We start from the raw sequence: 26,995 nt of genomic DNA, 5'->3' as shown, positions 1-26,995 counted from the left end.
GAGTGCGGCAGCGGGAGCAGCGGCCGGGACGCAGCAGGCGACCTCTCCAGTCGCAGCCCGCCGCCGCCCGGAGTGATGGCGGGGAGCAGCTCGCTCGAGGCGGTGCGGAGGAAGATTCGGAGCCTGCAGGAGCAGGCCGACTCCGCGGAGGAGCGCGCGGGCAGCCTGCAGCGCGAGCTGGACTGCGAGAGGAAGCTGAGGGAGACCGTAAGGGACCCACCCGTCGCCCACCCCCCACCCCTCCCGGAGGCGCCTACCCCGCGGTCCGCCTCACAACCCTGAAAGGCCCTTCCGAGCCCACCTACGCCTGCATCCCCCCCCCACCCCGCCTCACCCCCTGGGGCGCACCTGGTGCACCTGGGCCAGCTGGCTTCGGGCTCCGGGGAGCAGCCCTCCCCTTTCCCCTATCCATCACGTTGGTCTGAGGTAAAAGCCCTGAGGGGAAGAAGAGGTGTTGAGAAGGTTCTGGAAGCGGCTTTTTCCCAGTAGGGGCTCTGTCTCTGGGATGTTGGTGTTGCTTCGGATCCCCTGGGAGGTGCACTTTGCGCTGCCGGGCATTTTCTCTGAGGATGGGGAGAGAAGCATTACCACTTACTGGAATCCCCTTTTTTTCGGGAAGGGGTCAAGTCTGAGGCACGACTAGTCAACGTTGGGGTCCGGGATGCCGATTTCCCGCATCCCTGTTGACCCTGGGTTCCTGGAAATCTATTTCTCAGTGGTGGTTGAGATAGGGATAGCGCGGGTTTTAGACTTAACATGCTCTACGACCCTTTTACCTCTACTTTGCCTTTCCTTAACTGTCTCTTCTCCCAAATTCTCTTACATTGCTAGATATTCCTTTGTTACCAAGTCTTGGGGAAAGTTGGCTAAATGTCAACGATTATTGGGTATATTCTTGCCAGCTTCCCCCTCCCCCATGCTAAATATACCTGGCTTCCTTCCTTGCCACTTAGGCAAATGTATCCAGCAAACAGGAGCAGGGTTTCAGAGTAGTTCACTCATTTGCTATTTGTTGGTTTTTGAACGTGTGTGGTTTAAATCAGAATACTCAAACACCTTGGGAATTTTATGACAGGAGATAAGGTGTCCATATTATCTTAATAAGGGCCTATTCTGAGTTGAGTAAATCATATTTGTTAAGAGTAATGGAGGTATGGCAGGCTGCGGAAACTTCAAGACCAGTTTTGCATAAAATACTCAGAAGGAAAACGTTCTTTTAAGAGGAAGACCTGATGAGAGGAAGTTTTACATAAAATACAGACTGGGATCAGGAATCAATAAGCAGGAGGTAATTTTCTGTAGTGGATAAGTCAGCTAAGATTCCGTGGATGTCTCTGAATTTGACTAGGGGATAAGTTTCTTCTGACTTCCTCTCTGAATGGGTTAGCAGTTGCCCTTGCACCATTAAAATTAATAGAACATGATGGGTAAAAATAAGAATTCTCAACCCACACTGTCAGGATTTAATCCTGACTTCCTCTACTTACTGCTTGTGAAAACTTGGGCAAATTACCCAACTTCTCAACCACTGAGGTCTCTAATTGTAGAGTGTGGGTAATAATAGTGCATACCTTTTGGAGGGTAAATGGAGTGTGTGTAAAGAAATTAAAATGGTGGTTGGCATGACAGAGTAACTGCCTTCCCGTACTAAAACTGTTCATTGTTCCTACTCATCACCTATGGAAAGGTCTCGAAAATGGCCTGCTTATTTCACTGCATCTTAAAGCTCTCAATTTAAGTGCTTTTAATATATATTTTTTAAATCTTAGGTTAGATAAAGGATGTCGGCAGACTGGAAGGAATGTTTGGTGGGTTGAAATGGTATTAGTGGGAGAAATCGTAGAACTTACCCTGCTAAAAAAAGGAATACGTTGTCCTAGACAGGAGACTATTTTATTGATTCAGTGACTAGTGGTTGATGTTAAATAAGAAAAATACATTTTATGAAGAGATAAGAGTACTTTTATACTTCCCTTCTCCTTCATGCATCATTTTTAAAACAGCCCTTCCCTTGAGCTGGTTGCTTTCATTTTTGAAACTTCATATTAAAACTATTTTAAATTACTTCAAATTTAAGTAATTTTTGGAAACTCCCAGATGACTGGGCACAGAACCTTAAAGACAGCAACTTGAGGTCTGGGTCAGACCATTCATTGCAAAGTATTTCAGATAGTGGTTCCTAATTTCTGAAATTGGAACTTAAAAGCAGCTCATTTAAGGTGGTTTCTTGGTAGTTGTCAGACATAGCTGAGATTTATGCTAGAAGTCATAATTTCTCTTAGCATTAAAGATAAAGGCTTAGGGGGAAAGTCATAAGCTACTATAAAAATTTATTTGACTCTAGAGTTAGCCCTAAATTCAGATTTTCAAAGGTCTGGACAGGTTATAGTTAATTGGTCTTGTTATAACTGCCCTAACCTTGGAAAAAGCAACTATTCCTTTTTTTCTGGTTTGTTTTTCCAAGATGTGTGAGTTCTTCAAATGTTGGAATTAGGCTACTTTGCCTAGTAGGTTGGTTATAAGTCTTGGGACCCACTAGGATTGTGGTTTTGTTTTTTGTCATTATTATTATTATTTTTTAAAGATTTATTTATTTATGCATATAGAACTGGGGTACAGGCCAGAGATGCAGAGGATGAAAGGATTCACCAGAGACAGAGCAGGGAGCAGAACAGGCAGATCGACTAAGTACACTGCTGAGGGGAGCAGCGGGCGGGGTCAGGAGAGGTCCACGGGGCCATGTGGATCTCCTCGGGGCAGGCTGGAATCGAACTCATGCGGAAGTGGCTTTAGCTACTTAGTGCTGTGCTTTAACCCGCTGCGCCACCAGGGAGGGCCTTTTGACATTATTAAAGGGAAAAAGGTAACAAAAATAGAGTCCTCCTTCCTTCTTTCTGGGGTGTAACCAGCAAGCAAGGAGGAGTTTGTAGTTCTTAATTGGTAATTGTATTAAAGCATGGTAATTGATCAATTTCCAAAAATTCTTAGCCCTTTCTCTTTAGGATTTTAAATGTCTCTGAATCCAAGAAACTGAGTGCATTTTGTGCTCACATTGGCACCCCTAGGGTGACAGTAACTAGAATATAGACTCTTAATTTCTGCTTTCTTATCTGGGCAGGGCAAAGGCACTGCAGTGCCCTGTTTATGTCCACTCTGCCTCATTATACAAATATGCCTCATAAATTACAGGCTTTGGCACGGAGAGTGGAGGTTGTGTTTATCTGTTATCCATGGGAGTGCCCCTTAATGTCATCAGTGTTTTTTTTTTCCCTTTCCCTACCATATAAGGGCAGAAGTTTAACTTGGCTGTAGTCACTTGATCTTACACAGCAGTTGGGTGAAAGCTTCTCTGTAAAGCTACAGTTTGCATGAAATACAGAAATATGACCTTTGATCATCCCATGTTCCGCTCTGGTTCAGACAAGATTTTAAAAATATATTCTAGTAAATTAATTTTTAGGGTAGCATATTCTCCTACCAGCATTTCTCCTTAGTTGTCTTGTTGAAATAACTTTGTTAAGCAAATGTCATTGCTGTTTTTCATCTTTTTCATTGTATTGGCCAAAACATCTGGATTTCAGAAAAATTTAGGCCTTGTAAAAGTTTTCTTTCAGAAGACTATGTTGAAGCAGACCTGCTCTTAATTTCTGTATAGTAACTTGGGGATGAGGATAGTGCTTTGGGGAGATACGGTGACAGGGCTGGTATGTATAATTCTAAGCACCTCACAAGTAGAGAGCAATCTAGTGGCTCCAGCAGATCTGCGGGAAGACATTAGTAACCATTGCTGATAAAGCTGTCTGCTTTCTAAGTAGCTCACTGCGTGTTGGGGTGAAAAGTACTTTTGAATTAAAGAAACTGGCATCCATAACTGCAAGACTTGTCCTGCAGTGTCACCCCATGGGTTGTCATTAGAATAAACCAACCTGGTACACTACCAACAATTTCCAGGCTGGAAATCATTTGCCCCAGGGGTCTTGACTCTTCCCTAAATGCCTTCTTATTTACATATGCATATTAATTAATTAATAGCAGGTCTTATGGCTATGGGCTAGTACTGATGAGGCAAACTGCAGGTTGTCTTAGGTAGACTGTCCAGGTGCTATGATGACAAGAACTTTGGAGAAATTCTACATAAACTCAGAACACATGCCAGAAACAAAGTCAAGGGAAGGTGAGAGATGTGGGCCTTCTGAACAAAGGACATAATTCAAAAAGTAAAAAAAAGAGAGATGACCTTAGTTAGTTTATGGATATACTGTGAATTCTAAGGAACTAAACAGAGTTTCAATCAGACCATTAGGATAGGACCAAAGAAGCCCCTGAGAATCAAGAATTTTCCCAGGGGAAGCTTCCACATATGTTCCCATAAGACCGGGCTTTAATCTCACAGCATCTTTGCCTGCCCTGCTTCAAAATCTGTGGGGCAGCAGGGACTGGCTTCTGGGATTAAGAGCAAATGCTCATTCTGGTATGAACTCTTACCCACTGTGTTACTTTATGAGGTTTTCCATTTTATACAATAACTCATTTCAAATGGGATTTAGAAAACTTGTTTAATAGATGATGTTCAGTATGGTAACTTCTAGTCCAAGTTAGGCAGGAAGCTTTTCTTTCCATTGAGGAGTGGAGGTGGGGGTGACTATAGAGACCTCTTACTTAAATGTCAGAAGAAAGAACATCACCAGGGGGTGAGAACCACCAATTTCAGAGTTTCCATGAAGTTATGGAGAAATGAGGAGGGCCAGCCCTTGAAGAACTGGGACTTGGATTTAAGTCTCTCCCACTGGCAGCTGTGTGATCTCAAAATACTTAAGCCGTCCCAGTCAGAATTTCTCCTTCTGTTTTCTTTTAAATGAGCTACAAAAGTGTTTCCCAGGATTTGCCAACTTCTTTGGGCGATGGGGCAGGGAAGGTGGAGGCATAGAACATGTGCTGACCTCCTGAATTGGAATCTCTAGGGATGGGGCTGGAAAGGACTTTTAATGCACATCTCCTGGTATATTCTGATACTCATCAGTTGAGGTTGCTGCTGGATGATCCTAGGAATTCTTCCAGCTGAACAACTGAGATCCCATTTTGTGGACCACCTGCAGCACTGCTCTCTGTTTGCCCCAGTTCTGGCTCTAGAAACCGATCTCCCTTCCTGGCCATTACCTGTGGACCCCACATGACATGGTATTATCTGATATTCCTATAGAGCATACCTTTAACATGAAGACGTCTAAGGTTCTACAAATTGCTCTAGGGGGAAGAGTTAATATGGCATTTGTTAAAGCAGTGTCCACAAGTAAAGGGGGCGATATGGGAAGACGCATTGATGGAGAGGGCTCTCTGATAGGGGGATCTTGTGTGCAGAGACAGAAACCAGTGCAAGTACTCGCTCTCTCTTTACTCTCTGGTGTCCCAGCTATGTGGGAAAGTGAGGACCTGGAAGGTTCTTTCCCCAGAGCATAAACTGTTTCCATTCTGTGAGTACAAAGTCCTCAAGGTTGGGGCCCAGATCCAGTTCAGAGCAAGGAACTTAGATTGTGGTGGCTACAAAACTTTTTGAAAATGTTGACATTTCTGTGGTTTGCAACAAGGATATTTGGCTTCATATTTAAAAAAAAAAAAAAGACAAGGAGGGAAAAGAAAATACTTTCGAGTATACAAACTAGATGCTCTACTAAGATGTAGTTTTTGGTGGTGGTGGTGGTTTGAGGGGTGATTTTTGTTTTTGCTCTAAATGTTTGTTTTTAACTTTAATGTTTTTCTCCATTCATAAAAGGACTAGAATTTTATTGTAAGTGGAAAATAGAGAAAAGTGACAAAAGCTGACCTAACCCAAAAGTATACCTTAATGTATACCTCTTTTCAGTTTTTAGAAATAGGGCTAAGGACTTTAAAAAAACACCTAAGAAATGTATAATCCCTGTTACCCTCACCTCTCCTCCAAAAAAAGCTACAACCGTAGCTGGCTAGTCAGACTTTGCACAGCCCATGACTCACACTGTGCTGATAGTTGACTTTGTAGGCCACTGCAGTTTTACACTGTTCTCCGTGGATTCATTTCCCTTTCCCCCCTGCTCTCTGCTTTTGTGAGCCAGTTATTACTGCTTAGTTAATTTTTGATGAGGTAAAAGTGTAGTGTATACTTTCATAGATCTTTACCAGGGTTAGAGATGCTCTTAGCACCCCTCTTTCCCAGACAAAACTTGGCATTTAAAATCTTACAAATCTAGATGAGCAGAGAGCTGAGTGTTCTTGAATTTCTTTGACTCAAGGACTTCATCACAGCTTCTGTCAAACTGTGACTTTCAGACTTTGTATATCGTGGATCTGTTAACTAAGAAGTTGTTTTTGCTTAATAAGTAGACATTTATTCCAATAAATAGATCCTATATTTTGTGCAAAAAACTGATTTCTCTGCACTGAAGAAGCTTACAGATGGCAGGAATGTAGATAGAGAACTAACATAGGTCCCTCAGGGGCTATGTCTTTTTAAAATACTCCCAAGTGTCCTGAAAATGCCATACTCCCATGAAAAGTGTGCATTCATCATAGATGAAGACAAGGAAATAGTACCTGATTAGTAAATTACATCTTTACTTCCCTGTGTAATAATAGTTACCACAGCAAGTAGATACTAATGAACCATTATAGTGGAACTGTTCTGAAACTTGTAACAATTGTTTTTAATAGTGAGTAATCATGGCATTTCCAAGACAGGAACCTCTTAAATAGATTCCAAATAAAAACTGGACCTGTACTGCTTTTCTCCTAAGGAGTTTGAAACTTTTCTTGTAGCAACCTTGACTTTTAAGAAATTCCAATAGATTTAGGTCAAAAAAACTTGGGAAATTTGTCTTGGTCCTATTCTAAAGGGTTGTCTGAAAGGGGTTGAGAGTGGCTATTGGATTTTGTTGTGTTTCTGTATGTTATATATTTTAGAGCCTCTGAAATTTAAAATGATTTAGTTTCTTTTTGAGCTCCTTTGAGAAAGTGGCCAGGATGGAAGAGAATTGAGACACCTGAGTTCAATCTGGCTGGCTGTACAGCTACTGTCTTAGGAGACTGAGCCTGGGTAAGTCTGTGTCTCCACAGTTCGGCCGCCAGTGAGTGAAGTGGCTGTAACAAAGCCCCCTTTAATGGGCAGGTAAAGCCAGTGTGTTGAAATCTATGGAAGAAAGGAACCAAGTGAGAGAGCATCTGCCAATGTTGTATCTGTCAGATGAGACTTGTGTTTGTGGATTTGTATACACACAAATGTGAACATTGATATGTAAATGAGAGTATTCAGGAATGCCATAGTTGACCAGTGCTTGGAATGCACATCAGGCTAGCAAACCACAGGGTCCAGGCTTCCTGTCTGATATCAGTGTTTTAGTCTCAGCCACTTCCAGAAGGCACCACCCTCTCTTTCTCTCCAACGCTGAAATGCCTTTCACTCTCTGCCTAGGCTGAAGCTGACGTAGCTTCTCTGAACAGACGCATCCAGCTGGTTGAGGAAGAGCTGGATCGTGCCCAGGAGCGTCTGGCCACAGCTTTGCAGAAGCTGGAGGAGGCCGAGAAGGCGGCAGATGAAAGTGAGAGGTGAGGATGCCTCATCCATTCTACCTTCTAGCACAGGCCCTTCCAACTGGTGGAACACACCATCTCTGAATTTGCAGTTTGTGAATTTTGTATTCTCTTAGTGGGATCATTTCCTCTGTTGATCCTAGGTATAACTTTATTGGTTTTGTTCATTTAAAATTAGTGCATAGCCTATCATGCAAAGTACTATTGGAAACCCCAAGGTTACAAAGACAGTATCAGTTTCCACCCTCATAGTGAGCTTCCCATGCAAAGAACAGGTACAGGGTTATATATAGGTGCTTTCATTCATGCTGATCACAGAGCAATTACGCTTTTTTTTTTTTAAGAGACTTAGGACCTGGGTTAAGGAACTATGGATGTTCGTAGTCAAATAAATAGAAGAGGAAGTGTGGATAAAACAGAAATAGAATCTATAAAAGTAAATCACGTTGGGCTCAGTAATGCTGATAAAACACACACATATAGAGTACAGGTGTATACTCAGGTATTCTTAGCCCACTCCGCTTGTAACTTGGTTTTGCCTAACTCATTGTTCCAGGTTGGGGTTATGGTAATAAAAGAAAACCATGACTCAGACTGACTAGGACAACTGTGGGTGTTCTAGAAGACTATTTCTCTCTCACTCACTTGTTCATATTATGCAGAGGCACTTCAGGAAAGACTCCCTAAGACTAGAGAGCAGTCTGCTGTTGGAGAGATCACAAACTGTAGTGTGTCTATCTGTATCCTGATCAGGGCAGGTGAATGCAATCAATCATTGTTTCCATTTGTCCATCTTTGAAGTGAGTTTCTGCTCCCTGCTACCATGGGTAAAGAGTGATTTCAGACTTTAGGATTAAAGCTTTAAGATGAAGTTTTCATTTTCAGCCTCTTATTTACTGCTGCCTATTGTTTCTTTTCTAGCCAAGAGTTTTGGAATTCTTTGAGATGACACGTTATCTTGTACAGTGCACATATACCAGTGGTTTTGTGATGGACTTCTTCCTGAAGTACACTTGTTAGTAAACCTAAAAAGCAATGTTGTAATTCTAGACTTTGGAGTAGAAAGTAATTCAGAGACCATTTACTCCATCCCCTGGTTTTACATATGAGCACACTGGGACTCAGAGACTGACATGGCCTGCCACTGTCACAGTGAGTTCCTGGCTAAGCCAAAACTAGAACACAGATCTCCTAAAACATAGAGTAGTGCTTCACGAAAAATAATGGCTTAGATCTCTAATAGTCTACTTAAATGTTAGTAATTAAATGCAATTTTAACATGACTTTTTATTGCATAAATCTGTGGTATAGCAGATTAATTTCCAAAATATAAAACCTAATATGCATATCAGTGTAGAAGATGGCATCACACCTCTCAGGACCTCTGTGAGAGAGTTCATGAAAACCCATAATTTCTTTACTAAAGTGTGAGGTTTACATTCAGTTTTTAGATGCACAGATCTGCCACTTTTGGAGTTCTGAAATGGTCAGATTATCAGCAATTTCATATGGTTCAATCTGATATTTTGTAGCTGCTGAGGTAAGAACAGCTGCTTTTTGGCTTTTCCTGATCTTATGTCTCCTAGGTTGCAACAGCATCCTGACATGGTAATTTTATTTACCATTAGATGTCTGGCTGTTTTCATCAGTATCAAAATATGAGTTTTTCTTTACAATGAACAGAGAGAAGTGTATTCTTTCTCGGCCTTCAGCTCTGGAAAATCTTGCATCATGGCTTGTGGGCGAGGGAATATCTCTATATTCTACTTTACTCTGACAGTTACACTTAGCCACACAACCCACTGCAGTGCAAGTACACCCCCTCACCACCACTGATATGGGGGGTGTGAAGGTCAGCTCTAAATCTTGGTTCTCCTGCTTGTCTTCATTTTCAGAGGCATGAAAGTCATTGAAAGTCGAGCCCAAAAGGATGAGGAAAAAATGGAAATCCAGGAGATCCAACTGAAAGAAGCCAAGCACATTGCAGAAGATGCTGACCGAAAGTATGAAGAGGTCAGATTCTGGGGCCCAAAGCCTCTTGGAACTTCCCAGCAGTGACCTTGGGTGGCTGGGCTGAACGGAGCAGTGTGCAGCCTTAATTTCTTCAGTGAAACAGTCTCCTTCAGCAGAAAAGGGTGGCTTTGAGAACCAGAGTTCCCTTTATCTCCAGAAAATAGTTCTTAATTTGATCTTTTTGGGGATCCCAGCCCTTACCCCACGCCAATCAGTAGCCTGGGAAAGACCCAAAGACAAGACAGAGAGTTCTGGCAGGAGAAGGGAGAGTTGGGCCTCCTATGTTGGTCGAAGGAACCTCTCATACCGTCACGCAGCAGGCATTTCTTCTCAGTGTGAATCACCTGGCATAACCCAGTTCAGGCAGTGAGCATGCACAGACCATACAGCTGCTCCATAGATTATGGCTGCCCTTTCTAATCTCTCCTTTCTCCTCAAGGTAGTAGGATCCCATTATCAACACAGGTTCACAGGTGAATCAGCCTTTTCAGGATAGCCATGATACATTAGGAAAAAACTAAAATTTTTCATCAGTTGTTTGCATGAGCCATGATCAGGAGGTGACTGACCTGTGAACCTATGGGGATTTTTTATTTTACCATCATCATCTTGAAGCATTTTGAAATGCTTCAGAGATCCCTCTGTCAGTTTCTGCCCTCATTAGTCATCTCATCTACTTAGTCATGTTGGCTTACTTTGCTGTTACTGTTGAGATTTTTAACCTCCTCCATAAGGAGGCTAAGGTACAGAACTATAAGTTGATGGAGTTCTTGGGAATTTTTTTTTTTTTTAAGATTTGTTTATTTATTCATACAGAACTGGGGTACAGGCCAGAGGTGCAGAGGCAGTGAGAGGATTCACCAGAGACAGAGTGGGGAGCAGAACAGGCAGATCGATGAAGTACACTGCTGAGGGGAGCAGCGGGCGGGTCAGGAGAGGTCTGCCTCGCCATGTGGTCACCTTCAGGGCAGGCGGGGATCGAACTCATGCGGAAGTGGCTTAAGCTGCTTAGTGCAGTGCTTTAACCCGCTACGCCACCAGGGAGGGCCCGGGAATTTTTTAATGTTTTATCATACTGCAGTTTTTGAGACTGAATTTCAACTCTTTTTTTCTACACTTTGGTCTGACTACAGTGTAATTATAGTCTTCAGCTGTGTCAAAGTTAAAATGAGCTTTCCTATTCATAAGGAAGTATCTTGGGTCTTTATGAGCAGAAGCCCCTAGTCCCTCCATTGGCACTGCTGATGAAGAACTGCTTCTCTCCATTCTGTGGGAAAGCGGGGTATCTTGTTTGTAGGCAGGAACTCTTAGGGCATCCAACCCTCAGCCCCACGCCCTCCACTCAAAACTTACAGCCCTATGATTCATGTGTATTGTGTTTGTCCTGCTGCAGGTGGCCCGTAAGCTGGTCATCATTGAGAGTGACCTGGAGCGTGCAGAGGAGAGGGCTGAGCTCTCAGAAGGGTAAGCGGGCCCGACACCAGGAAGCTGTGTGTGGGGTGCTGCAGAGCAGTGACTAAACAGCATGACCTTCTGGCAGCTGCACATTTACCTGTTTCAGCTCCAGGCTCCTTATGTGCTCATTCGATGTGGATGAGCCACGAGTCTGGAACACAGAGGACTTGTATGGGGTTTCTGTGTATGAATGCGTGTATCACTGCATGCCTTACCTGCACACTGATTTTGAGAATGGCCTTGTGCATTTCCTGTGTCCACTAACAGCCAAGTTCGACAGCTGGAAGAACAATTAAGAATAATGGATCAGACCTTGAAAGCATTAATGGCTGCAGAGGATAAGGTACTGATGGCTCATGTGTGGTTTTTAGGTTTAACTGCAACCCAGATGTCTTTCAGCTTCCAATGCCTACTGGTTCATTGGTATAATGACTGCACCTTCACTACACCCTCTGCTATCTTATATCTTGCTTTAAGTGCTTTCTTTGGGTCCTTTATACTCCTGTGTTTTTCCTTCATATATGCTCTTTGGTGCAGCCAAAAAAGAAGCCAAATTGCACTTTGTCACCCTTCCAAGTTGTTGAATTTTGTCACCCTGCTTTCTGCTGTTGCAAAGAGAAGGGAGTAGTGTCCATGACAAAATTGAATCTCTTAAAACTTGACAATTTGGCTACTTTAAGGCAGCCCTTTGTTCTCTAGGACTCAGTTTTCACTTTTTCCCATCCCTCTCCTTTTTCTCTCCTCCTTCCTTTGGCTTGTCTCCCACCCTTTCTGCCTCTGATCGAAAACATTAGCAAATGTGCCGAGCTTGAAGAAGAATTGAAAACTGTGACGAACAACTTGAAGTCACTGGAGGCTCAGGCTGAGAAGGTATGCCAGGAGTGTGGTGTGGGGAAAAAGACATCTTTTAAGAGCTCACTTTTTTCTCTTCTGAGATCCTGCTAATGAAACAATAGGCTTTTTAGTAAATGGGACTTTTCAAGGTGTTTATTGGATAACGGTTTTGGATTTTTTTTAATAGAGAGTATATTCTTTGTTGAGTATGTGAATTATCTATAACACTTTAACCAAAACCAATTAAAACAAGATAGTTATCTTGTTCTTATCCCATGTAAAACAATATGCAAGAAAACAGAGAATGTATTATAGTGTGCCATTTGATATCAGAGTCTCCATTACCTCCCAAGAGATCCTCAACATCTATGGGTTGGGCCAGCACTTTCTTCATATCGAAGACATGAATATATAGTAAGCTGTGGCCTGACATCTGGAACGTTCTTTCTAATTACAGTACTCACAGAAGGAAGACAAATATGAGGAAGAGATCAAGGCCCTTTCTGACAAACTGAAGGAGGTAATATAAGTGTTTTGGTTGAAGCCAATAGACTTAAATATGTTTGTTTTTGTGGAACTGGTCAGACTTTTTCAAGCTGTGATAATTCAAGTCGGGAATATTCACGTGGTCCTGGAGTTCATGTGTTTTTTGCTAGTTTCCATCTCATGCTGTAATGACAGACTGAGAGGATATAAAATATTCTGTAGTTGCCCCTATATTTGTAGGTTCCAATTTTGATTGTGAAATAAATTGAATCATTACAGGCTGAGACTCGTGCTGAGTTTGCCGAGAGGTCAGTAACTAAATTGGAGAAAAGCATTGATGACTTAGAAGGTAAGATCTGAAGTTTTGGTTTAAATGTAATCCTTATGGTTGAGTACTGACCTGGCAAAACAATTTTCCAATCCAAGTGCATCCCCCTCCACCCCCCCACCCCGAATTTCTTCTTTGCTCTGGCACATTCTTCCTGACTGTCCTTTGGGCTTTTCCTCCTGTGGGTCTTAAGTTCTTGGACCTGAGTCCTCTGCTCACAGGTAATGGTTAGCCACTAGACGGAGTGCATCTCTTTTGTAACCATCCTGCTTTCCTTCACTCTCTTCAGATGTGTACAGGTTAATTTTTCCTTTTGGATGAGCTAATTGTAGGTGAAAATAACTATATTATGTTTTCTATCTCTAATGATACCTCCTAATTATAAGACTAGTGTGGTTTTGTTTTTAGATACAACCCATCTTCAAATACAAATTGAATGTGTGGGTTTGGGGATTTTTTTATACTTTCTGTCTCACAAAAATCCTACATGTTGAGATCTGAGGCTTGTGAAGGGTCAGCTCTGGGAGAAAAAAAAAATTGTAAAATAGATACAGCAAAGCAGGAGGAGCCAGAAAAGGAACTGAAGGTCCATGCAATTGATAACCTGGCTAGTGGAAAGAGAAATGACACATGGTTGCAAACAGTCTTCCAGAATGCAGCTAAGTGTGAAGCCTTCATTATTCAAAAACTAAACTTCAGCCTTGTCATAGCACCACCATAAAAAATGTGGGACTCCTTGATGTTTAAGCTTCATGACCCAGAAACAGGGCAACTTGAGCGGAAAGACCACAGGAGCAGTTTCAGTGTTCAATAGAACATCCCTGTGGTCTAGTCTGGGCAGGAAGTCAGTGGCTTAAAGGTGGAGCCAGGTAAGGATTACAGGCTACAGTCACAAATTGTTCTTCCAAACACTACCTTTGGATTTTTTCCCCACTGTTCATAGCTGCAGGTGACTTATATTTACTTAGTGTAATTAAAATATAGCTCCAGGAAAGGAAGATGTTCTTTCACCCACCCAGGAGACAGCTGTTGTAGTTTTGTTTAGGGTTCAAACTGGTTTACTGATATACCTACTATATTTGTTATGATTTTCATATTGCGTCTTTCTTGTTTTATTTTCTAATGGGTTTTGTCTTTTTGTTTTTGTTTCAATTCATTTAAAAACAAACCGCACGCCTCCTGCCTTGGCCACCTGCATTGCCCTTTTCTTGCTGCTGTGTGGGATGGTACCCATGCCACCCTCACTCACCCTCCATCTCTTGATCACTCTCCATGTCCTTGCACCTCTGCCTTCCACTTCCTGGTCATAGACGAGCTGTACGCTCAGAAACTGAAGTACAAAGCCATCAGCGAGGAGCTGGACCACGCTCTCAACGACATGACTTCCATGTAAATGTTCATCCGCCCTGCCTGCTCATATCCGTGCCCTCCCGCTAATATGATAAATTCACGCTGCTTCTCTGCTCCAGAGCCTTCACCCTTACACCTCTCTGTCCACTCTTGTTTGCATAATTTAGGATAGTCATTGTTTCTTCCACTTTCTACTAATAAGAAAGCCAGAAGATTGAGTCTGTTTTATACACTTTCCTTTCAGAAGCCATTTTCATTTATTTTGTAATCTGAGTTCAGTTGTTCCCACCAAACAGTGAACTAGAAACTGACTTGAGCACTATCCTTTTAGGAAACTAAACGGGGCTCAAGTAAAGTAAGTCAGAAGGCCATGCAGCTCTGCAGGAAATTTCCAAGAAAAGTCAAATTTGTTTTCCTGCAATTCAAGTAAATGTAATATCATTTTTGTAAGTGATACAAATGTAAGGATCCCAGAAGTGTTGGGTTATTGAGGATCTGAGGGGGGGGGATCAATATAGGCTAAAGAATAGTGCTGTAAAAGATCATCTCTTCCTCGTTTTTAAAAATTTTAGAGAGTAGTGACCCTGATGCCAAGTAACCAAGACTTAAGTTCTCTATTGACATAAAAGGATTTAAAATACAGTATATACCACAACATGTGTCAGAGAAAATAAAGCATAGTATGTACAACTTGAGTTTGGGGGTTAATGACTCAGCTTTTATCGCTGTGGGGCAGCAAAAGTGGGAGTAGATAGTCTTATTCTCATGAGGACCTTGAGCATAGAGAACTAATGTGTCTGTTACTAACCAAACCTAAACACTAAACTTACTCCAACCCTAAATTCTAACTTGGAATGTTCCCCCAGAGGGCTCTCTTCATTCTAACAATGTGGCACAGAATTCCATGTACTCTGGGAAGTTCATTTTTGAGGCCCACCTGTCATACCTTGACCCAAGCAGATAAAAGGTAGCTTGAAGAGTGTGGCGTGCACTTCTGCCTCACAGGCCATAGAATCACCACATTACCCTTAGAGACATGATGTCACCATAGAAACTAGAGCATTCCATCATCTCTGAGGTCTTTTCAGTGCTCCAGTGTGGTGATTCTATGGGGAAAACTTTAAGTATCAATATGAGTAAATATTCTGAGAAGTGGGTTTAGCTTAAAATTTGGTGTTATATTCTGTTCATGGGTTTTCTGAACCAGAGGGAACTAGCGATACCTCGGGTCTGGGCTCTGGTGGACGAACATAGATGTCCTCCCTTGGGGGCGGCTTGCGGGGATTTTGCATGTCTGCTTCTCACCTGTGTTCCAAGTGTGGTTCTCATCTGTCAGTTGGTTTTCCTTTTGTCCATTATACTACTTTTTTTTTTCTCCTTCCCACCTTTTTCTCTTCATGCAGATAAATTTCTTTGCTTCACTTCTCCCAAGACCTCTCATCAAGCTGGATGCTTCACCTCTCTGAGCCCTGCAGTTTGTCTGTTCTCCACCTGGCCCTGGCTCTTTCTTTGGCAGCCTGCCAGATACCTGCTGTGCTTTCTATTGTACAGAAACTCTTCAGTTCAGTGTAAAATAAACACTGTGTGTACCATTTCTGTTTGCTTTTCTTTTTACTTTTTATTTATTGACATTTTCATTTCAACACTGAATAAAACTACAAGTCTGCTTCATGCATATGAGGGTTAATTTTTTTGGCTGCTGGTTTTTGTTTTGTTTTGTTTTTTTCCATTCTGAATATTATTGATATCAAGAGTTTCTAAAGCAGTAGTTCCTAGGAGAGCTTTAAGAAAGTGCTCATATGTGGGTCCCTCTCGAGTGTAGTTTCCAAAGTACAGTGAAGCCTGGTATCTGTTATTTTAGGAATTATGGTGGTTCTGAGAAGTAGCCTGAGTTGAGAACCTCTGCACACGGTCTGTTGCTTGTTGGAGTTAGAACATCCGCCTTCAGCAGTGTCTTCCTCTGCCAGAGGTTTTATATGGGATGTGATTGAGCCCTCGGTTCACGACCTCATTTAGATGACCCTGCAGTGGAGGGCTTGGTTAACTAAAGAAAGCCTCATGCAGAAGGGGGCTCCATACCCATTCCACATTGTTAGGAATTTACATATTGGGAGAGGTGGAAAGAAAAACTTGCAATTAACAGAAGTGGAAGTTACTGATCTTCCTTTTACAGCACAAAGAACAGTTAAAGCTTTTGTTTATACTTCTTTACTATATATAGGAGTATACTCAGTCTCCTTCATTTTGATCTTAAAATGACATCTCAGGTTTTCTAAATATGATCACTGTATCCAAGTTGAAATTTATTATTGTGTGTAAGTAATCTTTAGGTTAAATGCTGGTGTTTTTGTTTTTGTTTTTTTTTCCTGATATATGGACATTTTTAAGTATAGCCATTCAGGTTGATTTTTTTTTCCCCCTTAAAAGGTAGTTGATAGAAATTATGCAGAATGCATTTATATTTTAATTGGGTTTCACTTCAGAAACAGCAATGAAGTGATTTTTTTTTTAAAGCATATTGCAAAAGTAGAACAGCAAAATGATTAAAAATTTTTTGTTTCTTGTTTTCCATCATTTCTCAACTTTCTGGCTATATTTCTTCCATGTTTTAAGTGTGGGTGATTTTTACCTGTTTTGTGTGTCATTTCTGTTAGCTTAAGATGATTGATAAACCACTATACTCAGATAAATTTGAACAAACTAAGACTGTCAATCATTCCACAGATGTCAAAACAGAGAAAAAATACTCTTTTTAAAGGGCTATAAATTATTTTTGTATAGCATAGTAATGGTTTTTAAATTTAGAATTTGAAGGTACCCAGCTAGCTCAGTCACTAGAACATGAGACTCTTCAGTTTAGAATCTGGGTAGTGTCTCTCCCTTTAGAGTATAAACATTTCATTGGTTTTATATTTTTCTTTTCCTACATCATCTTGAGCCTGTTTTTTGACCATGATTCCTGCCTGTTCTACTCTAAAATCAGCATAATAGAAGTGGACCTTTCTCTGAGTTATCTTGCTTCCTGCCATATACGAAATGACAAGTCTGATGTTCTGCTGAATGAAGCTGTTCAGTTAATTCTGGGGAAACAGCAGTTTTTTGGAAACCCAAAGACAGTCACACTTTCTAGATGTGCATCCTACAAAGGAATGGGAAACTGAGGAATTGGGAAGGTATATCTGAAATAACCCAAGAAGGCATAAGGACACGAAGATATATAGCAAGTTAAATTACCAAAAATTGTTGGAACCCAGGCTTCCAATTTAGAGATCCAGGCCATAGCTGGAGCTGTAGTGGGAGCCTCAGTTGGACCAAACCAAAAGCATTTCTGAGTCTGCACACATCTGGAAGGTAGAACGGAGAGTTAGAATAGGAACGGCTAAAGTTTTCAGACAACTGAGGGACCAGAGACTGAACATACTTCCTAGGGGAAGAATTGGCAGCTTTTCAAAATCATGAGGCAGAGCTTCTAGACCCAGGTTATCACTACCATTCAAAACAGATATGAATCCATGAGATTTTACTATTAGATGCCAGGTCCTTGTCATTATTGGGGTATTCCTTGGAACATCAGATACATACATACTGACTTAAGGTTGACTTCTTTACCATCTGAACAAATGCCAGTATGTTAAAAATGTGTGTGTCTGTCAGTCTGTCTACATAGAGGCACATATATAACACTGTATAAAGATATATACAGTGAAGTTTGAGATTTTATTCATTTTTATACCCATCTAATACTAAATATGAATGACATGCACTTCAAGAAGTAAGCAAATAAATTTTAAATCAGTTTTGAATGAAGATAAATGCTTGTTATTTTGTACTGTGAGGAAGGTAACACCCAGTGTCAAAGCTGGATTGGGGTTTAGAATTTGCATGCTATATCCTGATGATTGCAGGAAGGATGAAAAGTTTAACTCTTACCTTTCAAAAAATTCTAATGTAGCATAAGTAGATCCTGCTTTCCTGAAAGGAAATTCTAACCCTGCTAGTCATAGTTGGGCAGGTTGAGCCCTACAAGGATTGCTGGGTCTGCCTCCAACCCTCACTCTGGTTTTGTCAAAAACTACTTTCAGCTCAGTTTACACAGTGAGTTTAATGAGGTGTAAGAGGAACATCCCTCTCCTCCACTACCCTGTTCCCTCCCCTCTCAAGATTATTTCTCACTAAGTCAGTCTTCACCTGGTCACCCTTTGGACACAGGACAGATGACTATAGAGAGAGAGTGAACTTTTCAGCAAGTGACCAGTGCCTGAAGTACCTGTGTTCTCTGTTAACTCCCTGTCTTCAAGTCTGGCTAACCTCTCTCCTTCTGCCTCTTCTCTTCTGCTAACCTGCTTGCTGACCTGTACAGATCAACTCTACCAGCAACTTGAGCAAAACCGCCGCCTAACTAACCAACTAAAGCTGGCTCTGAATGAGGATTAAACTTAAGAGGGGAAGAACTTGAGCAGAATTATAGGAATGGAACTTGTGGGTAGGAAATTTAAGACTATCCATATCTTCAGTGAATAGGGTTGAAAACCATTGCTTTCTGCAGAAATGTAAATGAAGGAGTCAGCTGAAAGGCCAGCCTGCCTGCATTTCCTTCTTATATCTGGAATAATCAAGTTGTCTTTAATCCCAAAACAGCTTTTATGGTAAAATTACATATGTTGGTGGATAAATATTTATAATAATCAATTCAGCACTCCTGTTTGCAATTGCAGGTCCTCTTGTTTGATGCATAATGAGGACCAAAAACTGTTTTCTATTTCCTACAGAGATCTGAGTCGTGCTTTAAGTTAGAAAGCCAAAGCAGAGGGGTGTGTATGTGTATAACTATATATATATATATTATATATATAGGGTGTGTTATATATAATATATATATTCCTGTTACATATTCATATTCCTGACTTAATATCTGATACAATGTTTGAAAATGTGAATAAATGTACCTATGCTTAGGTAAAATAGCTTTGAAAACAGGAACTCATGTAAGACGTCCCTGAGTATCTGAAAGGTATGCTTTTGATCAGTCTAATGGTGTTGGAATCTGGTGAGAATGTCATGCTTATAATAAATAGAACACTAAGAATAGCAAGAGAATGTCCTACTGAAGTGTGCATGAAACATGTTTATTTTTTTTTCACATGCAACAGAAAAAATTTAAGCTGTTGGCAGAAACCCTATTTACATCATCTTTGTTTTCTGTGAGATTGTGTTTAGTTACAGCAAAACTTCCAGACCTTTTAACTGCCTGTGACTCGGAAATGTCTGCTCTTATTAACAGTGCTGTGCGCACCTCCCCTTGTTCCACAGCACAGAACCAGAGAACCTTCCCCAAACTTCACCTGGCATTCTGTTCTCAGAGTGGATTTTTGGGAAAGGTTCCCCCAACTGCTCTGTGAAAACCTGCTGTGCCTGTAGTTCCTTCAGGTCAAAGACATCCACCTCCTTCATAGGTCCTTGTCTGGAAATGAGTAATGTCTTTAAGCATGCCTAGTTCTAATCATCTCATCTTGTGTTTGTGATTGATGTTTGCCTGCCTAAATGTACAAACCACCCTTGTGTCCAAAGCGCAGCTATTTATGACTTAATTTTCTAATCCCACCACAGAGAAAGTGGCTCATGCCAAAGAAGAAAACCTTAGTATGCATCAGATGCTGGATCAGACTTTACTGGAGTTAAACAACATGTGAAAATCTCCTTAGCTGCGACCACATTCTTTCATGTTGTTATTGTTAACTTTTGTTTTGTTTTTAAACACTTACCATGAAACCCCTTAAACGCATTTTTATTTACTTTTACCACTGTCACAGAAACATCCACAAAATATCAGCTAGATCGGGGGTGGGCAAAACACAACACACAGAAAGGCGGTGATGACTTCGATGTGCCATTTCCCAGGCTGGCGTGACCACCCTTCCTAGAGATGGTAGTGACACAGCATGCTCAGTCAGTCTGGGGCTCCTCACAAAGCAGAAGGGCTCCCACTCAGTGCCAATGTCATAGTCAACAGGAAGGTTAATGTTGGAAACACAGTCAAGTGTGGACTGGTGCTATTTTCCACAAAAGGTCCCACTGTGGTCTTTCATTCAGTTTTGTACAATTTAGATTCTGTCCAACACTAATTTATTTTGTCTTGAGTATGAGGTGAGACTGTGGATCCTGTATGCCTGAATTCACTAAAGCCAAGGGTTTGTAAGCCACGCTGCTCTTTGACTCGTTTCTCCTGACTGACACACTTTGGAGCTCATTACAATTTGTAGCATAGCATTCGATGTGGATTTTCACTTTTCATTTCGCCATGTTAAAGTGAAAGATTTAGGCACTACATAAAAAATGGTAAAGAGAAAACATTTTCTTAAGAGTTATATGTAAACATTGTATGATGATATGGAATAAAACGCACATTGTAGGACATTTTCTAAATGTGGTGGTCCTGTCGTTTGTATGCTTAACAACTTTGTGAACTTCAGATCGTGTGATTTAACTTACTACTTTGCCACAAAAATGGTTTCTTAGCATAAAGCAATCAGGTCCCAAAGCCCGGGGTTGGTGGTGGGTAGGGCTGCTTTCCTTGTGTTCTCCAGAAGTACTCAAGGCAGCATCCCTTTGCCCCTTGAAGTTACAACCAAGTAGGAAAGACCCTTTCCACTCTAAATTACAGCTGTCCATTTGTACACACATCATTATTCCATTTCCTGTGCTGGCTGGGGGATTTTTTCCCTCAAACGTTGTATTTAATAGTGATGTGTGCGCGCACCCACCCCAACAGATGTGGATTAGGCACCCAATCCACTGTGGTCCCCCAGCAGTGCGATGCTACTTAAAAGGATTGTTTTGAAGGACCTTTGTGATTTTCTGCTTTATAACTCATGCTGTTCCAAATTCCGATATGTACTCATTTTCTCAGACTTAGAAACTGAAAATCACATAGTTAGCTCTCAAAAACTTAAGCAAACAATTTGATTACAAAACAGTATCAGCTCACTGAGATTGTTGGGTGGGAGGGAGGAGGTATTCTCATGAAGAGCAAACAGTAGAATGGAAACAAGTGAAAACTCATTTGGATGCCCATATAATGCTTTCATTTGAAAGTATTCGTGTCCCCCTCAGAGATTTCCTTTCTACATAAAGCAAGGGTGTGAGACAAAACAAATAGAAGCCTGGAAGCCTGACTTAATTTCTGCTTCTAAGAGGTGTCCCTTTAAGCGATGCAAATAAATGCAATGGGGCCCAACCTTCCCACATCTCCATCAGCTAGGCGAAATCCTGCCCCCACCTAATCCTGGAGGCCTCCTCACCCGGGCACTCCACCTTTGGGAGCCACATCTGCCTTCTTTGCTGGCTGCCCAGCCTGTCATGTTCCTGAATCGGAGTCCTTTATGAAATGGGGAGGATTAACTTCTAGCTTGCAGTTAATTGTTGGAGTCCAGCGTGTAACCTATGTAATAAAGTAGTCCAGCTCCTCCGGCATGCCTGATAAACATGAACTGCGATTGTCCTCAGCTGTCATGTGCAGAGGCCACAACAGAGGCTTCACTTTGTGAAGCTGGGGCAACACTTAACTTTGTCCCAAATGATGGCTATTAATACTAATCACTGTACATCAGAGCCTGTCATCTTACAAATGTATTTTCAGCTTCACATCAGTCCCCAACTTCACACAGAAATAGGCTCAGGGAGGCTGAGTGAAATGACTCCATTCCATAGCTTACAAACTGTGAGGTTTTCAGGTTTTCAACGCTGTGTGGCTCAATAACTTACAACAGAAGAAAAGCAACTGCTATAAATAAGTAGGGACATGATGCAGCAGGTACAGATGAGTGAGGTGGAGCCTGGGAAGATGCTGGATGAACCAGCTTGGAGCTGACATGACCACGGCTGGACGATTTAAAGCCAAATTCCTGGGTTCCAGGGATCAGATGAGACCAATTAATGAAGCATAACGTCAATTAGAAAATATATCACTTGATCTTTCTCATAAATGAAACTGGGAGAACATCCTGTCTCTACGTGGCACACCTTGGGTCTGACCCAGTGTGATTATCTAAGCATGGGGCTCTGTGAGGTCAGAGGAGAGAGACCATGGCTCTTCAGTGCAGAAATTCCAAGGCTGGGAGCCATCATGGTCACCATTTAGAAAATTATGAAGTACAGAGAATTCAAGAGTCATGCTATTGAGGGAGGAAGATAAAGTGCTTTGTAGCCGCATTCTGAATTTTTGGAGACTGGCATTCAAGAGAACAATTACCCTATTTGTTGCTCCTAAGAGATAACCACTTAAAAAATAAAATCTAACTTTTGTGTATCCAGAATTCAGTACTTTGGATCTGATTTTTTTTTTTCCCTGCTCAGTGACTGGGGGTGCGAGAAGTGTCTTTTTTACTTGAACAAATATTTGAGAGTATGTTCACATTTTTTTCAACTGTCAGTGCTATTTGTAGGCATGATTTTCAATCTGCAGCCAGATGTACATATGAGGTGTTGGGGGTGGAGGGGGAATGAGAGAAAGGAACATGAATTCTCCAATCAAAACAAAAATCACTGTTGTGCTCAAGAGATTCATCATTTCCAGAACTAGAGACAGGAATTTGGAAAGAAATGTAAAATGTCAGGCAGTGCAAGAAGTGTTTCTTCCATTATGTATTCTTTGTGACATTGAGGGTTTTCAGAGCTGCATTCCTCTGACAGGAGTATAAATTTTCTGTGTCAAACAATGAATGAAGCTGTGTTGAAGGTTCACTAATAAGTGCCAAGTTTTTGATAAATGGACATGAACCTAAAGGATAAGACCAGTTCTGCAGCATCTGAGTTTTATTCCCAAGGCCACAGAGAACAAAGAGTCAAGTCAAGACCTTATCAGGGCCTACCAGAGCTGATGCCCTAAACTGAAATGCTGATTTAGAATTGGAAATGGTCTTACGGTCATGAAGTTCCAAAACGATGCGCGACTTATTTGTGTGCTATTCAGCTAGTTAAGTTCATGTCATGTTGGCTGCACAGCAAGGTGAGAGTTTGGAAACCAGAGGGAAGGTTTGAAGGTTGAAGGCTGCTCCATCATTTACTGTGTGACCTCAGGTTAATTTTATCTTTTGAGCAGAAAAGGTACATCCTGAAAGGATATTGGTAGTCTACCTCTTGATGTACCTTAGCACTTCCTCACAGGGCTGAGAACTGCATTTGTTGCTCTGTGGCGAATACCACTCCACTCTCTCCAGTGTCTCTTCTCAACCATGAAACTTTCTGCATTGGGTCCTTCCGGAAATTGAAAGGAACTTCATTGAAACTCTTTAGTACTATCCCCCTGGAAGCCATTCATTGCATTGCAAGTGTACTGCACACTTGGAAAAAAAAAAATCAAAATGCATTTGGTAATTGGCCTAATGGCCCAAAACAAATGTTCAGGTCAAAATTCTGTACACGGAAGGCGGTGAATGCTTCGCAGTTCCCAAATGGAGGTTCCACTTTCATTTTAAACAAAACATTGGCCCTTGAAAATATGTATCTAGCTCCATTCCAATTTGCATTTGAATCAGACCAAGTATGGAATACTCCAGATCTTACAGAAGATGTAGATAAATGGATTTTGTGCTCTCATTCATTCCTGAGGAGCCCTTTGGCAGGACCACTGGGAAATCTGTTCTCCAGAAGAAAGGTAATGAAGGAAAGGTAAAGCCCGTGTCTGTGTGCTGGAGGGAAGGATGGTTCTTAGTTCTGTCTCCCAGGTGGCTGAACAGGCATGACTGGGTGGGGTCTGTTCTCATGGTGGATGCTTGGGGGGGGGAGGGGAGCAGGAGAGGGAGGATACTTTATGATGGTGAATCCTGAGCTGTGGTCAATTTGAGATGCTCAGGATTTGGAATGTTGTCTTTCCAGTGGAATTTTTGTTGCTTAGACTCATAAACTGGTTATTAAACTCCCAGGTACGTGTGCTGGAACAGTAGAGCTCCATGGCCTTGTGAGGAGCTAGATTTTGTTGGATAGAGCACTTCCTGCTTTGGCACCCCCAAGCTCCCACCCCACCCTGAGTTGAAAAGCCACATTTCACAGTAAAACAACTACCAAGTAAGTACTTGAATCCGTGGTGGGTCAAGGACACCATTCTCTGAAATAAAGTCACTATCCTAAAAGGGCTAAGTGGTGTTGCTGAAAGTTCAGTGGTTAGCATATTCGAAATGTGAGGCAGCACCCAGGCAATGAAATTTTTGTTTTAAAAGTGGATCAATGCCTTCATAAGGAGAGCTAGCACAATTATCTCAGAAGCAAGCCAAAAGCCATTAATTGCTAGCTTATTCAGCTTAAAGACCCCGTCCCACAGATCTGTGATCTGTTTTCTTGCTCTATTCTCACAAAGCACTCCTTGCTAGAACATTCCAGGACTGTCTGCATTAGAACTTTTTCAAGAAATTAAAAAGTGGCAAGGCAGAATGATCTGCTTAGAGGAGTATTGTACATGTAAAGACGATATGCCTCAGCTGTTCCTAGTTTCAAACCCTTGCAAAGCCACTCATCTCTCCAGTCACTAATCCTCTCTGAATACTCCTATCAAGAATGTCTGTGTCTGGTTTATATTTTTCTCTTCCCCCTTCAGTTATAATTTTTATTTTCTCCTACTTGTATATAAACACAGAAAAGATCTCCATGTTGTTTTCTAGTAAGCAACCAATACATGGAAATTAAAATTGCACATAATCTGACCTGTGAGGCTAAAAATTAAGTTTCTGCTTCCACTTAGCACACACAATTTTAAGGACAGTTGATCGGGGATGTAGAGCAATACAAGAAAACACGTAATAGCTGTCTCGGTTTCAAGAAGTCTGGTCTAGACGAAGCTGTGCACCCGCATTAATAATAATAGGGTATGATCACATGACAAATTGAGAGTAAAAGATAAGGAGTGCATTGAAAACAGTTAACATGCCCCCTTTCTGGAAGAGCTTTAAGCACCAAAAATCAGTGGGAAAGGCTTTCTGGGGCATGCTGTCTGATTTTCTCAGCAAGTGGACAGCTCACCACTCATCCTGACCTCTCAAACCTCATAACTGTTGCTTTGGTGGTTTAAAGATGCTTTTCTGTTGACTGTGCCACCAGTTGTTTTGTTGTTGTGCCTCGTAGCTTTCTTCTGCCTGACTAAGAAATCGATCCCTTACCTACTTCCCACTTCTTACCATTTAACATAGGGTTTGCTTTTTTCCCCTCTAGTCTTCCCCATAATTTTGCTTTTATCTCAGAGTATCTATCTTTAGAACAAAGAGTATAAATAAATAATTACCAAACTCTTAAAAGATATAAAATCAACTTTCTCTGCCTGTAGGAAGGTCTGATGGGGGCCTTTGTTTCTGGGAAAAGCAAAGGGATGAGTCACTATGTGTACTCACTTCTCCCAAGGGAAGCCTTCTAAACAACACTTAGAGAAGACAGGGCCCCCCCGTCTGCTGGGGTTGCCAGACTTCTGCCTGCCTAATGGCTTAGGAGCCCGGGACCTCAGCCTTCCAGAAAGATAAAAAGTGAGGTGATGTGTCAGAGAACTGGGTCTCATTACTGTATTAATAGGAAATACTGGGATGTGGGAGCTCTTCTTTTGGCTTATCTATTTTCGGGTTCTACCCAAGAATTGTAAAGAGTTATTGATAAATATGACATGAGGAAATTTGGAGGGAAAAGACTCATATCTAAGAAATTAATTTCAATTTGTATAACAGCAGTAGGTATGTGTGTAAATTCATGTAGAATTTGCAGGCTCAAATGAAAACTGTTTGCTAATTTGCATGCAGGGTTGCAAGGCATATAAGTCAAAATGTATACAGATAAGCTACTCTCTGATTCCATAGTTTCAAGCTTTTGATTTGTAACAAAAGAAAAATCTATAAAGAAAAAAGTTAACTCGTAATCTCATATCACTTGAAAAAAAATATTTTCCATGTGTTTTGCTTACATATATAGATTTACACACACACATAACCCCATGTGTGTATCTTATTCAAAATTTTGTTTTTGATTAAAAAAATGCATAAGCATTTTATGTTGCCAACCTAGTCTTTATGATGTCATAATATGATATTGTATCCATTCAGTGTGCTATACTTTGTTATACTATTTTTGATCATTTGGATTATTTCTGATGTTTTTGTTATCATAACTAGAACCGCTATGAGAATCATTGTGTTTTGACTATGTTCTGACTCATAGGAAATGGAAACATACTTTTTTTGGGGGAAAAAAATTCTTTTAAGTGTAGGCATTACCTTAACACTGTGCCAAGCTGTTTTTTTCAAATGTGGGTAACCCCTGCTGCAGCCTAGACAGCCGTTTTGATTTCCAGGCTTTGGGGGTCTTAAAAAAGAAACAAAGAAAGCAGTTTTTCCAAACTGGTTGAAATAGAAGCCTGTAAGAAATCTATTTCCATATGTTATCTCTGGCTCTCTCCCCTTTCCCTCCCACCAACAAAACCACCAACTTGAACCTTAGGAGACAAACCCGCAGCTCCAAGGTTTCCATCCTGTACCCAGAGCTAGACCCACACTTGCTGTAGTGAATAATGGTGAAGTGAATAATGGTGAATAATAAAGGGCTAGGAGCACTATCCAGGGTCATTCTTGTTCCGGTTTTGAAAAGACACTTTTACTTCCTCAGTGGTAATGAACAGTGACAGAAAAGCAATAGCAATAAAGGAGACACACTCTGCAAAGGCCACAACCTAGAACTGTGGGCAAAATCTCAGGTTTTGAAATAAGACCAGAAATTTAAAGCCGTCGCTCTCTCTTACAGGTTATGTGACTTTGAATATGCTACTTCTGTGTCTGAAAATAGGAGTGATTTAATAATGCCTCCACGCAGGGCTTGGTTATATAAGACATTGCATGCTGTTTTTTTATTACACAGCAAACTGTCAGTGATGGACAATTTCTGTTGTGTTATGTAAACACACCTGAGTTGTGTGTCCTTGTAGTCAGCCCAGATAAAGTTCCTTCT

General features: G+C 41.3%; 1 protein-coding gene across 15 annotated transcripts in view; it reads left to right on the top strand.

Annotated features, from left to right (window-relative positions):
• The window catches only part of TPM1 (tropomyosin 1 (alpha)), a 26,370-nt gene extending 5,927 nt beyond the window's left edge, over window positions 1-20,443 (top strand). For 2 of the 15 annotated variants that reach the window (XM_004687708.2, XM_004687709.2), the window contains exons 3-9: window positions 7,442-7,575; window positions 9,456-9,573; window positions 10,967-11,037; window positions 11,823-11,898; window positions 12,320-12,382; window positions 12,628-12,697; window positions 19,634-20,443. In XM_004687708.2, coding sequence (XP_004687765.1) covers window positions 7,442-7,575; window positions 9,456-9,573; window positions 10,967-11,037; window positions 11,823-11,898; window positions 12,320-12,382; window positions 12,628-12,697; window positions 19,634-19,716 — 615 coding nt within the window. In that variant the 3' untranslated portion in view covers window positions 19,717-20,443. Of the gene's footprint in view, window positions 1-6; window positions 208-7,441; window positions 7,576-9,455; window positions 9,574-10,966; window positions 11,038-11,295; window positions 11,672-11,822; window positions 11,899-12,319; window positions 12,383-12,627; window positions 12,698-13,986; window positions 14,070-15,429; window positions 15,663-18,386 lie in introns of those variants that run through there. The other 13 variants (XM_012728632.1, XM_012728633.1, XM_004687717.2 and 10 more) reach the window with 12 other exon arrangements.
• The last annotated feature ends 6,552 nt before the right edge of the window (window positions 20,444-26,995 follow it).

The sequence above is a fragment of the Condylura cristata genome, unplaced genomic scaffold (assembly GCF_000260355.1).
Source record: "Condylura cristata isolate star-nosed mole 26May11 unplaced genomic scaffold, ConCri1.0 scaffold00023, whole genome shotgun sequence".
NCBI lineage: Eukaryota > Metazoa > Chordata > Mammalia > Eulipotyphla > Talpidae > Condylura > Condylura cristata.
This window is presented reverse-complemented; position numbering and strand designations above follow the sequence as displayed.